At 38.3% G+C, this 14,031-nt stretch overlaps 1 protein-coding gene across 2 annotated transcripts; it reads left to right on the top strand.

Annotated features, from left to right (window-relative positions):
* Nbr (exonuclease mut-7 homolog) lies at positions 1-5,794 on the top strand. Of its 2 annotated transcripts, none has more exons than XM_067781067.1 (9): positions 1-293; positions 365-571; positions 942-1,153; positions 1,216-1,421; positions 3,159-4,186; positions 4,244-4,478; positions 4,551-4,984; positions 5,094-5,209; positions 5,262-5,794. In XM_067781067.1, the coding sequence occupies exons 1-9, from the start codon at positions 101-103 to the stop codon at positions 5,364-5,366; spliced, it is 2,736 nt and encodes a 911-aa protein (XP_067637168.1). In that variant the 5' UTR covers positions 1-100; the 3' UTR covers positions 5,367-5,794. The 2 variants fall into 2 exon arrangements, with proteins under 2 accessions (XP_067637168.1, XP_067637169.1); XM_067781068.1 differs by having other exon boundaries at positions 2-293; positions 434-571; positions 5,262-5,792.
* The last annotated feature ends 8,237 nt before the right edge of the window (positions 5,795-14,031 follow it).

Below are 14,031 nucleotides of genomic sequence, written 5' to 3'. Positions count from 1 at the left end.
GCATGGCAGCGTTGTCAGATCGCAATAGGAACGACATTAGCGATTGTACTTGTTTAACTAATTAATAAGTAGGAAAACTGCATTGTAAATCAAACATACGATGAGCTACCGAGGTATTCCAGCTGGATTTGAGGATGAGCCGGAATGGAGTTGCGTACCGGACATGATGCAAAAAATCACTATTGTGCCAGACATCACAATTGCTGCAGGTCTGAATAATGAAAATTTTGATCGCAGGCTTAGTGCCGACGTCGACATTTGGTTTGAGACGTACAAGGACCAATGGAATTCATGTGAGTACTACCTGAACGATTAGGTATTAATTACGGCCCAGTGTCTCCAAAATCAAGTATTCCAAGTTTAGGCAGAAGGATGCAATCATATATACGCATATATATTTATTTAGTTGTCGTTGTTTATTTATCACTATCAGATAAACGTACACCAGCAGCTCAGCATAATCTTAAAGCTATGCTATTGAAAGATGATGACCCTTTGACACTTGCCTTAAAACTATTTGCCAACTGTCCGGGATGTAATAACTTAAAAAATAAGAATTTGGCGTTATTTAGTGAGTTTGGCTATTTAGTAATGTACAAGGGATAAATATAATAAGATATTAACGGGTTACTATTAGCGGAATTCATGGAGAATGGCTTCTGTGAGTGGTATGAAAAACTGCCTTCTACACATTTACGTGTTTTGTTTAGGTTTGCTTCGAGCAATTTTATGATATATGAGTAAATTTATCCTCTTTATGCCAGCAGCCATGAGGCAATGCAACCAGAATAATAAACTCTTTAAAATTGTTCAAAAGGCAGTTTTCCAAAAGGCTGGCGTCACAAAAGCCATTATGCTCGCTAATCGTTACATGTTGGTGCTTATTATAATTATCTTCTTGGGATAGGTAATGACTTATTAAGCTCGATGCATATTTCTAGTTCTGGAAACAATTTGTGACGTCCATAAACAATATCCAGCGATATCTACTAAATGTTCCGACAACACACGCTTGGTTGCTTTCAATTTTGTGAAAACTTGCGGCATAGTACCGCTGTATAAGGCTGTGATGTGCACCTATGATTTATGCAAAATACGCGAATTTTTGGTGCCTAAAATAAAGGAATTAATAGCACAAGGACACTTCAAAGATGTAAATATAACATATTTTTTGTTAACATTTTTAATAATAATACATTTATATATTCTGTATAGGCGGCTCACTGGACCATGCACTTGCAAATAACACATCTCTTCGATATATTTGACATAATATTTCCATTAATTTTACAAGACAAAGTTTCACTGGCAGAAGAGTACCTTAATGTTGCCAAAGATTTGACTTTACCCACTGTTATATTCCTCGATTCTTTATTGGACAAAAAAAAGACTGTTATAGATCATTGTGATGATATTTTAAAGTAAGTTATTAATGTCATGATAGAGCCCTAATAATGGTAAAGGCATAATCCCAAAAAAATTATCTAGAAAGCAACCCAACAATTTTGTTGAGTTTTCAGTTTTATTTTAGATAAAATTCCTTTTCCATACACATTTCATAATTTTCCCACCAAACAATTTTAAGCTTCTCTATCCTACGTATCATTTGGATGGTTATCGCTATCAAAAATCACCTTCATTTCCGCTATTAAAAGAATATTCGAAAACGACTCCCTAAAATACAATGAGAAAATGTACAGAGATCGCAAATGACTGTAAAACGATTCGGTACGTACTAAAACGTTGATCAGAAAATAGAGCATGAAAGGATTGTCAATTAAAGGCTTTATGATGAGCGCAAATATGATTATTTTAATTACGTAGAAATAAGACTCGAATAAGATAATTAATTTCATAAAATACCATAACCCCCAGCGGGTTAGGGGGTTAGAATATATCCGCGGTAGGTATGCCTGTCCTAAGAGGCGACTAAAATACCGGATTCAAGGGGTTTGTGTAGCGCAGCCCTTTCAGATTGCCGGCGCAATACATACCTTCTCCAAACCCAATTGTCAACCTCACCTATCCGTGGCGAATCCTGTTTCATTAACAGCCGAGGCTCTGGCGACCCCGAACTCCTCATTGATCTAGGGGTTGGGAGGGCGGTATGGCCTAGAAGGTCGCATGTGGTCATAACAAATCGTTCCCGAGATGGTCAGGCTTGGTACCGTAACGTACCGGATCTGCATCCGACAAAGGACCATCATCTCGATGGCGCTCCCCAGGGTCTTCGGGGAGTGTCCTTATCGCCACAACAACAACAACAGAGATTCTGTTGACCTCAGACACTTGTCGGACTTTTTTAACTTACGTTCACAAACCTCTGAAAAATTGTAGCAAGCCTGACTGTTATAGAAAATTTTGTATTTTCCCACATAGCATATGGAAGATTGGTTTAAGGTTAAATCACCACAATAGGACATTTTCGACCCTTTTGACGACTAAAAACTGTTCAATCAATTCTGCGATCAAAAGAAGACTCGAAATCGACTCCCTCTTATGAGTGAAATATGATTTATTGAAAAGCAACAACAAAATGTAAAGCGATCACAAAAAATGATTAAAATAAGATCCCAAATAGACTCTTAAATGTCTCGTGAAAGAATCGCAAAAGCTTTAAAACACACTTAAAAATTATTCCCACAAGACTTATAAATGATGGTAAATATGACTCGAAAAAGACTAAATACTGATTAGAAATATAGGTTAAAAGAGGCTCACCAAGTGTAGTCGCGCGTAGGGTACCATTTTCTCCGGACGAGGGAGTCTTTTCTGATCACAAAATGAGCGCATATATGCTCATTTTGATCATGCTGGAGACTCGAAAAAGACTGTAATATGATTAATAATTCCAAAAAATGCTGGGTGGGTTATTAGTTGTACAGAGGCTAATTAATCCCTTATCTAAATATGTATCAGGCACTTCCGGTGTAATGAAATTTATCATGTTGACATTGTAAGGCCCGCTTGCAAATTATCTTTCTAACTCAGTTAGCTTCTCATGAAGGGTGAAAATGATACAATTTGGACAAATTTTAAAATTAAAATGATAACTTTCAGTGGGCCTAAATTTACAATATGGAAACTAAAAAAGTATCTAAGTTAGATTTTAATAAAAAATATACAATAGTTAACAAATTTTTGTTTTTCTATTACAGCAAATATAAGTACAAAGATGTTAAAACTAACGTTCTAAGCTATCGCCCAATGTCAAAATTAGTCACGCGTCTAGCAAAAAAATACAAAATTGATGCCAATCACACACCGAATCTAAATTTTACCAAAGCTTGCTCGTATATGCATTATTTATGGCATAAATATCAAGATGGTGGAATGAGTTGTGAAGCTTGGCGTGAATTAGCTCGTGACGCCGCCAGTACAAGGCCATTGCAAATGGATTTAATAGCAAATGTCAATTCTTATGGTGATTGTGAAGAGGCAAGATTTTGGTTAAAATATTTCGATATACCACTGAACGAATTACCAAGTGATATACGGCATAGTTTACAACAAAATTGCGCCTTAGAAGAGAAAGAAGAAATTGACTTACGCCATTGTAGCAATGAATCTATGAATAGCGGAAATAGTGGTGTACAAATGGTTAAACCTAAACGCTCCAATTCCATTTTAAGTGACCAATACTTAACATTAAATCTACCAATTGAGAGCGTATTAATTATTGACGATCGTGCGCAATTTTTAGAAATGTTAGACTACTTAGAAGGACAGCTAATAATAGCATTCGACTCTGAATGGAAACCAACTGTGTGCAATGAAAATGTTATATCACTCTTACAGATGGCCACTATTGATCGTGTTTACCTATTAGATTGTTTATCCTCCCAACTAAGAGATGATTTATGGCAACAACTTGGACGTAGAGTATTTAACAATTTAGAGATTTTGAAAATTGGTTTCTCATTGCATCAAGATGTGCGCATGTTGCATAAATCTTTGCCCTTACAATTAAATTTGAATGCGAAGACATGTTACTTGGATTTGCGGGAGTTATGGCGGCGTCTCAAATATTTACAAATTGTACAATTTCCTTATGATATTGGGCTGAATTCGGGTGAAAGTTTGTGTGCATTGACTGAATTGTGTTTGGGCAAAAAATTGGACAAATCAAATCAATGTTCGAATTGGGCAAATAGACCATTGCGTCGCGATCAAATTGTGTATGCTGGTGAGTCAAATAAAAAATAAAAAAGTACTCATTATTGTCATGATCATCCTTTTTCAGCTCTGGATGCGCATTGCTTATTGCAAGTATATCGGGTGTTGTCAGAGATACTCTTGCGTATGGGTTTAGATATAGACCAAGTCGTCGATGAGGTTACAACTGGTAAAACAGGTTACTTGTTTCGTATGAAACATCTTATTACGGAACAACAAAATGATGAGCGCAGTGCAGCGTTGGCGGTACAAATGAGTGTACCAAGAAGTAGTGCAATTAACACAGCGCAAAATGAAAATAGGTAATTACATATGGATATGAATACAGTTTTCGACTTTTATAAAATATACATATTTCTTTACAAATAATCTAGCGGTATAAGCACAAAATTCATCTGTGACAGTATGTTATATGGACTATCGAAAGAGCTACGTAAATTGGGTATCGATTGCGTGGAAATTATGAATCTCAGCTTCGATCACTATATTGATTTGGCTAAAAGAGAAAAACGTTATGTACTAACACGTGATTCACGCTATAATTTGTTCACTAACGAATTGCCAATTGCACAATGCCTACAAATTCCTAATGATTCGAGTGTAGAACAAGTATTAAATATATTACGTTTATTGGATTTAAAAGTCTATGAGAGTAACCTTTTCACACGTTGTTTGAACTGCAATTGTAATGAATTTATATTAGCACTACGGCATGAAATACAAACGATGCGTTATGGCCAGGCGTTAGATGAACTCAAAGGGATGAGTACAGTAAATAGAAGTCCATATGAAAAATCATTTCAGTTATGTGCGTACAATAATGTATTTTATTGCGTAATATGTATCGTATTTTTTATTTGTACATATTAGATTCCTAAACTTTATTCTGTTTAGTAATATGACTGCCTTTTTTATAGTAACTGTTAACAGCCATATTTTGAGCTCAAAAACAACCTATCGCGGTAGGCCAATCAAGCTGAATCGTATTAAATCGCACATAATACGTTCAAAGGAACATTTTTATATATGTGATGTAAGTGTGGAGATATAATATATTTATGGCTAATTTTAAAGTTTTATTACAGAACTGTGGTACATGTACATGGGATGGAGAGCATTCTATACATCGTAGTGTAATGAATGCTATTTTGTATCCGAACGCCGAAACATCTGCTCCTGATGTGGTATAAGTGAAGAATGCTTTGAAATGAATAACTCGACTGAATTTTTTTTAAATTTTATTTTTGCGAGAACTGTGAATGAATTTTGTAATAACTGCGGAATTAATAACTATTTTAGTGTTTTTTTGTTTTACCTTTTTAAGGACCTATCTATACACAATTATTTACTCTACTTACAATACGAATATTTATAAATTAGTACAAAATCAACAATATTACAAAATGTGAAATAGTACATTGAAGCAAATTGACAGTACATAAATGAAACGAAATACAAATTAAATAATGTTATAGTTAGTACATGCATACATACACATAAATGTACATATATATATATATATATTCTAACAAAATTAAAATAGAAGTAACATTTAACAAAAGGATTTCCATAGTGAGTGTAGTGTGAAAATCTCAATACAACTAAGTTATATTTGTCTGTAATAAATGAATTTAATAAAGTTTATGTATCGTGTATAGAAAATATTTGTATTGTATAAAGGACGCCGCCGTGGTGTGGTGGTAGTGTGAGCCGCATACCACACCGAAGGTCCTCGGTTCAAGTTCCAAGCAATGCAACATGCATGTTTGTTAAGTTCCTCATGGATCTAGGGGGAGGGGGGGGGGGTATGGCCTAGAAGGTTTCGTGTGGTCATACTAAATCGTTTATGGTGCTTGTTACCGGAACGTATCGGATCTTAATCCGACAAAGGATCATCCAAATCGATAACACTTCGCAAAACCTTCGAAGAGTGGCTTTATAAGCTACAACAACAACAACAACCATGGCAAAAGCTTAAATCACTATTGTTTAAAGCTATGTTGCTGGAATTTCCGGAACTTTTCAGAGGAATGCACCAATAACCGGATGGTTTATGAATTCATAAAGGTAAAGACTAACGTCCCAGCCATATATGCATCGTAAAGGAAAGGAAAGGCATGAGGACAATAGTGCTTTGAGGCGTCTTTCACAGTGGCCATAAGGAGGATGCCGCAAGTCGGAGCCGCGTTGCTTTGTGGTTTGAAAGAGCCTTTGCTGTCAAGTATTGTCGTTTAAGGTGACATTTGTTCGAGCCTCCAAATAAACTATAGTGGTACTTAATGGATGGAATATCGCTGATACTCAAGTCGATAATGTGCTACAATAGCGCAGTGAACATTTTTATGTTGCTTTTAATTTGCTAGTGATGATCAATAGATTGTCAACATTTCATTCAACGAACGCGCGACTTTGCCACAGCTCATCAAACTATGCCGAAGAACGTGATGCTCTGTCATAAAAAGTAACACTGCTGCAATAACTGCAGCTCCAACACTTCCATTTATTTGTACTGTATGCACTCATCGCCGATGCGGACGACACTGATAAGGACGCTTTTTGTGTGTTTTAACAAGAAATGAAATTGATCACGTCGCCCTCAACGGCAGGTGTATCAACAGGGTCCTGAATTTGCGCACATTACGTTGCCCAAATATCACGCAGTGACACAAGGACATTATTCTGTCAAAAACCTGTTCTCAAAATTACACTCGGCCCTAACACCATCTTATTGAGCGAACCTTCGATATGACGAAGCATATTTCTCACTCACAAAGTGCGACCGCAGCGGACCTAATTGGGGTTGACAGCGAGCGCCCAAAAACCACTGGTACAATGTGGAAAATCGCGGTGCAACGCAGCGTACGCGCCATTAGAGCGTTATCTTGACGCGAAGAGGGGGAAACCCACCTACTAAGAAGAAATAAACGAGAGATCGAAAGGCATGCCAGACGACGAGACGAACTCGTCATTTCTCTGTATTACTTCGGCTTATTTTAACTCGGCAAAATATTTTCTCGAAATTTTTCTTTCGAAAAAATATGATTTCTATGTTTTGAATAACTTAAAAATTCGACGTTTCCGATTCGACACTTTTATTTTCGCCCTTTCATACGGATCCCTACGATTTGTCATCCACCCAAAGTACAGAAAGGATGTGAGAAACGACGTATTATCCAACGATCACGAAAGCGAAGAGTTATGGAAGAGCATGTATCAACTTTTATGCAAAATACGGTCGTACGAAATTGGAATTTAAGTATGCGTAGCCCAATCCTCATGAAATATGACTCCCTAAAATGGGTTAGTTACTGTCCAGTGTTGTTTGTAACGTTCTTCCCAGCGCACTCCGGTATATTGCTGGAAAGACGAAATTACGGAAGAGCGTAGAAAATGTCACAAAGCACGAAGAATAGCGCAAAGGGCACGCTCATCACCACGATATGCGGAGTTACACAGCACCTATGTTGCACAAAGAAAGGCACTTAAAAATGCCATAAAAAGAGCAAGAAGTTGTGCTCTAGGGAACTGCTGGATAATGTCGACCTAGATCCTTGGAGATCAGCCTGCAGAACTGTGATGGCCAAAGTTAAAGGACCGATATCACAGCAACCCACGTGCCCGATACTAATGAATACCATTGTTGAAATACTTTTCCCGGCGCAAGATCGCTGGACTTATCGAAGCGAGGATTTCGAAAGTACGAAAATTCCGCAAATTTCAGAGCAAGAGGCGCTGGACGCTGCAAAAAGAGTTGCTGATATGACAATCCGCAGGACCCGATGGAGTACCAAACATAGCCCTTAAAGCCACGATCACAACTAGGGACACATTATTTACTGACCTTTTTAATGCCTGTATGCAAGAAGGCGTATTTCCTCGCCTGTGAAAAGGACGAAGATTTGTGCCATTGCTGAAACGTGGTAAACAGCCGGAGTAATCAACCTCATATAGGCCACTTTGTATGCTGGATTCCCTAGGAAAGATTTTCGAGCGTATAATTAGCGAGCACCTACAGCTGACTCTAGAAAGCCCAGGTGGCTTATCGAATAATCAATATGGATTTCGCAAATTAAGATCCACCGTAGATATAATACAAACAGTCGTCAATATAGCTAGAGAAGCTATCTCTGGAGGCCAAAATGAAAGGAAGTTATGTGCGTTGGACATCAAGAATGCTTTTAACACTGCGAACTGGATACAGATAATGGCAGCGCTGCAAAGTTTCGGCACACCAGCTTACTTACGCAGAATAATAGGTAGATATCTTAAAGGCAGAGTACCTCTTTTTGACACGGATAAAGGAGCAAAAGAGTACAAAATCACTGGAGGCGTCCCACAGGGCTCTGTTCTCGGTCCAACGCTTTGGAATGTAATGTATAACGGGGTGCTAAAGATTGATCTACCAGAAAATACGCAAATTGTGGGATATGCTGATGATATTGCAGTGGTAGTAGTGGCCAAGAAACTGGACCTGCTTCAAGCATTATGCAATGACGTCGTAGGAAGAGTGAAGGGATGGCTGAACAATACGGGACTGGAGTTGGCTAGCCAAAAGACGGAAGTGGAACGAGTTAGTCTTAACTGTCCGGGATCATCAAATCACTTCAAAGGATTCCCTAACATACTTAGGAGTGCACGTTGACTCTAAGTTAACTTTTAAAGGGTACTTCAGAGCGGTGGGAGAGAAAGTTAACAAAGTTAATATAACATTAATATCGAGCGACCATATGAAGAAATCAAGGAAAGAGCAAGGACATATACAATAGCTAAGTGGCAAGAGCGGTGGGAGCCTTCGAGTAAAGGGTGTTGGACCTACACGCTAGTTTGGAATGTAGCTCAATGGAATGAGCGAAGGCACGGCGAACTGACCTACCAACTACCATCTCACGCAGATACTGAGTGGACATGGCGGTTTCAAAGAGTATTTATGGAAGCGTAGGATAGAGGAAGAACCTCTTTGCCCAATGTGTACCACGGAGTTAGAAAACGCAGAACACGTCATGTTCCACTGCCCCCGTTTCCAAGAGAAAAGACTCGCCTTGCATAGAGCCTTTGGGGAGGAACCTACCACGAGAAATTTAGTATCACAAATGTGCAACAGGAAAGAGTGCTGGATTGCAGTGAGCAAAATATCATTTATAGTCGTGACACGCGGCCACCGTGGTGTGATGGTAGCGTGCTCCCCCTATCACACCGTATGCCCTGGGTTCAACTCCCGGGCAAAGCAACATCAAAATTTTAGAAATAAGATTTTTCAATTAGAAGAAAATTTTTCTAAGCGGGGTCGCCCCTCGGCAGTGTCTGGCAAGCGCTCCGATTGTATTTCTGCCATGAAAAGCTCTCAGTGAAAACTCATCTGCCTTGCAGATGCCGTTCGGAGTCGGCATAAAACATGTAGGTCCCGTCCGGCCAATTTGTAGGGAAAAATCAAGAGGAGCACGACGCAAATTGGAAGAGAAGCTCGGCCTTAGATCTCTTCGGAGGTTATCGCGCCTTACATTTATTTTTTTTTTTTAGTCGTGACACGCCTGATGGATGCTGAGAGGGAGCGCAGAGAAATGCGCATACGAAGCAGTGGCGATTAAATCGACACTCAGAGCAAATAGCTGAAGCCTGGACGCAGGGACAACAGTAGGCTATTAAAAAATGAGAATTATGGAAAGCCACCCTGAATTAATGCGAAAGTGGTACCGGGGTAGGTGACGGTTCCAGTAGTAGATCTCTTCTAGAGGTTTAACTCTTTTTTAGGGGGGATATCACAATTTTTACTTCGCAAAAGGCAGGCTGAATTTCTTTTACGGCTTTATACAGGCGTATTAAAATTCCTCTGTTGGATCACCCTTTAACAATTTTTGCTTTAGATATTTTTATAGTGGTTACAGTGTAAAACATATGCTAACGCGAGCTTATCGGCTTCGTCATAAACATAAAAACAAATATTTGGTATAGACGAAAATACTCACGAAATTCGGTTGAAATAAATTTGCCAAACAACCACGTTTCGAAATTTGGCAAAAACTATTTTTTTTTATATTTTGGGCTTTTCGATATTTGAATGTGAACGAGTTTTTATTTTAAATAAATACTTATTTTGCATGGGATATGATTCATTCAGTTCAGCTCTGGCGAAGAGATCACCTGAATTTCAAAAAACTTTCAAATCTTCCTAAATAGTAAACATCCTGATCAAAAATGGAGCAAAATTTAGTCATATATATCCTCTTAATAATGACTATTTGTTCTGCCCAAAAATTAAATCAACCGAGCTCTGTAATTGAAATTGGCCCAGATCCTACTAAGTTGCTTATAAAATTCCGCACTGTATCAAAACGTTCAATTTTGAAGAATCCGATAAAAGAGAGTATAAGCCAAGTTTCTATCGGAGCTCCTAATGAAAAAGTCAGTAGTATGAATTTATTGGATACAGCGGCATTAGAAAACATTCCGGATGTTTCTGCAGATTCATCTGGTTCAGGAAACGGATCCACAGAAGTTTCTATAAGCCAAAATAGAGATACAATATCGAAAAACCCAACCAGTTCTACAAAAGTGCCTTCAACTTCCGTCAACTCAGCTACAGAAGCCCGCGTAGCAAATATCAACACGACCATGTCATCTAGAAATCCTATAGAAAACAAAAAAAATACTTTAGAAGGTGATTCCGACCATACAGAAGAAGGCTTTACTGCTAGCGAGGGAAAGAAGGCGTCAGAAAATATTTTCGATACTTCCACAAATTCATCCGAAAGTCATCCGGTATCTACCAGCACCACCAAGGCCTCTACTCACCCCATAAATAAAATTGAAATGGCTACAGAAGGCGATTCCGATTTTGGAGACGAATATTATAGCATCAGTGAAGAAACAAGTAGTTCAATTAAAGGGCCTTCAACTTCTGCAAAATTGGTTACCGAAAGTCATCCGGGATTAAAAAGTTTCACCAAGACCACTGCGCACTCCATAAATCACAGTGAAAGGGCTACAGAAAACTATTCCGATTATGGAGACCAATATTATAGCACCAGTGAAGAAATAAATAGTTCGAATAAACGGCATTCAGCTTCTACAAAATTAGTTACTGAAATTCATCCAGGATTAACAAGTACCACCAAGGTCATTGTGTACCCCATAGATCACAGCGAAAGGGCTACAGAAGGCTATTCCCACTATGCAGACGAATATTATGCAACTAGCGAAGCAAAAAGTACTTCTACTAAACGGCCATCAATTTCTACAAAACCAGCTACTGAAAGTCATCCGGTATCTACCAGCACCACCAAGGCCATGACGCACCGCATAAATCACAATCAAAGGGATACAGAATATTACTCTGATTATGCAGACGAATACAATCCCACCAGCGAGGAACCATGTAGTTCTACTAAATGGCCTTCAACTTCTACAAAGCCAGTTACGGAAAGTTATACAATGTCTTCCAGCACCACTAATGCCACTAGGCACCGCATAAATCACAGTGAAAGGGATACAGAAGACTACTCCGATTATGCAGACGAATACTATACCACCAGCGAGGAACCATTTAGTTATACTAAACGGCCTTCAACTTCTACAAAACCAGTTACTGAAAGTCATACACTGTCTTCCAGCAAAACCAAGGCCACTACACACCCCATAAATCACAGCGAAAGGGATACAGACTACTCCGATTATGCAGACGAATGTTATACCTACAGCGAGGAAACAAATAGTTATTCTAACCGGCCGTTGAGTTCTACAAAATCTGTTACTGAAAGTCATCCAGTATCTACCAGCACCACCAACGCGACTACGCACCCCATACATCACAATGAAAGAGATACAGAAGAAAAGTCCGATTATGCTTCTTATTCTAAACGACCTTCAACTTCTATAAAATCAGTTACTGAAAGTCATCCAGGTTCTACCAGCACAACCGACGCCCCTATGCACCCCATAATTCATAATAATATAGTTACAGAAGACCATTCTGATTATGCAGACGAATATTATACCACCAGCGAGAAAACAACTAGTTCTACTAAACGGCCGTCAGCTCGTACAAAATCAGTAACTGAAAGTCATTCAGTATCTTCTAGTATAATCAGGACCACTGCGCACCCCATAAATCACAATGAATTGGTTACTGAAGACTATTCCGATTATGCAGACGGGTGCTATACCACCAGCCAGGAAACAATTAGCTTGTATAACCGGCCTTCAACTTCTACAGAATCAGTGACTGAAGGTCAACTAGTACCTGCCAAGACGACCAAGGCAACTACAGACAACAAAAATCTCAGTGAAATGGTTACTGAAGACTATTCCGATTATACAGAAGAATATTCTAGCGCTAGCAAGAAAACAAGTAGTTCTACTAAACGACCCTCAACTTCTACAAAGCCAGTCATCGAAAATCACCCCGTATCTACTAGTACGATCAAGTCAACTACGCACCGTAGGTCCAGTACGGTACTGCTGGAAAAAACTACCACTCCTAAGATTTTAGCCTCAAGTAGCTCAAACAAAACTTCAATCGAAAAACACAAAACACAGAAAGAAAATGCAGATCTCGAAAACTTATTCCCTAACATTGCTAGCATTATAGGAAGTTTATCTAATACAAGCTTTATATCTACGTTGCAAGCTTTAGCACCGGGTAATTTGTCAGTTACCTTTGCTCAGTCTGCTGTGGTGTCGACATCTTCACAAGCTGAACTTATGGTTGGTAATAGGATACCGAAAATTTGGTTTAGTGCATCTTCATCTACGAATACAAATAATACAAAAAGTTTTTCAATTATAAAGGCATCAACACGAGAAGAAGCTTCAACTGCAGTTAAGACATCATCCGATAATGACTATTAGAACTAAGATTGCCGAAGCAACGAAAAACTAGTTCATAACTTTTTGGCTTTTCCGGTGTCGTTGTAGTTTATATCATATCATAGACATAAGACAACTCTTTTTTAACACGTTTTTATTGGCTTCGCTTGTATGTATGCTTGTTTGTAACTCTCTGGGCTAGGCGCGCAAAGGAAAGTTAGACCCATCAAGCTGCAATTATTGACCACTCGCGTGGTTAAATAACTCGCTACAAAACGCGTTGTGCTTAATAGCGGAGACACGAACCTCTGTGCTACGGTGCTATCAATATTAAATATCTAGAAGGATTGTAGATACTAAAAAGGTACCATATTTGCGTGTTTTTTAGTTTTTTTTTAAACAATATTTATATTATTTTTTACCACACTCGATGCTCTACAATATTACCAACAATAGCTAACGGCTTCTGGTTACCTTTTTTCCTCTTCTAAATCGCAGTTCATAGGGGCTCAGAAAAAATCTGCGCTTGATTCATACAAATACCACCGAAATATTTTTTTATTTTTATTCTTTATTGACAACTTTGATATACAATGTACATTAGGGTGGGTCAAATGAATTTCGAGCCTCCCTAATTTTGTTAAACAATTTTATATCCCAATCCGAATAGCGGCTCTCACAAATAAAATACATGAAAATAAATGTCAAATTCGGATTCGGATTGTGATATAAAATTTTCTAACAAAATTAGGGAGGCTCGAAATTCATTTCAGACCTAAGGTCCCATGGACAATATTACTCAGTATGACCCATAGATTCAGAAACTGGATGTGCACCTGAAGTTTTTTCCCCTTTTTCCCCATACAATTTGACCCGCCCTAATGTGCATACATATATATGTATATGCATCGAATTTCTCAAAAAAATTTAAATTTTGTGCGAGAAGATGGCTAATAAATATTTCTCATTTGCTTCAATCAATTGTGGTAAGGGGAAATATTCCTTATTAGGTGAAAAATAATTTGAATTGTATATATGTGAGGGGTATGTAGC

Source organism: Eurosta solidaginis, chromosome 4 (assembly GCF_040869045.1).
Source record: "Eurosta solidaginis isolate ZX-2024a chromosome 4, ASM4086904v1, whole genome shotgun sequence".
Taxonomy (NCBI): domain Eukaryota; kingdom Metazoa; phylum Arthropoda; class Insecta; order Diptera; family Tephritidae; genus Eurosta; species Eurosta solidaginis.
The sequence above is the reverse complement of the archived record's forward strand: the minus strand, read 5'-3'. Positions and strand labels throughout refer to the sequence as shown.

Coding starts and splice junctions, on each gene's coding strand:
- Nbr (XM_067781067.1), top strand. CDS start 101: ATGAGCTACCGAGGTATTCCAGCTGGATTTGAGGATGAGCCGGAATGG. Junction 1,422..3,158: donor CATTGTGATGATATTTTAAA/GTAAGTTATTAA, acceptor TTTCTATTACAG/CAAATATAAGTACAAAGATG. Junction 4,479..4,550: donor ACAGCGCAAAATGAAAATAG/GTAATTACATAT, acceptor CAAATAATCTAG/CGGTATAAGCACAAAATTCA.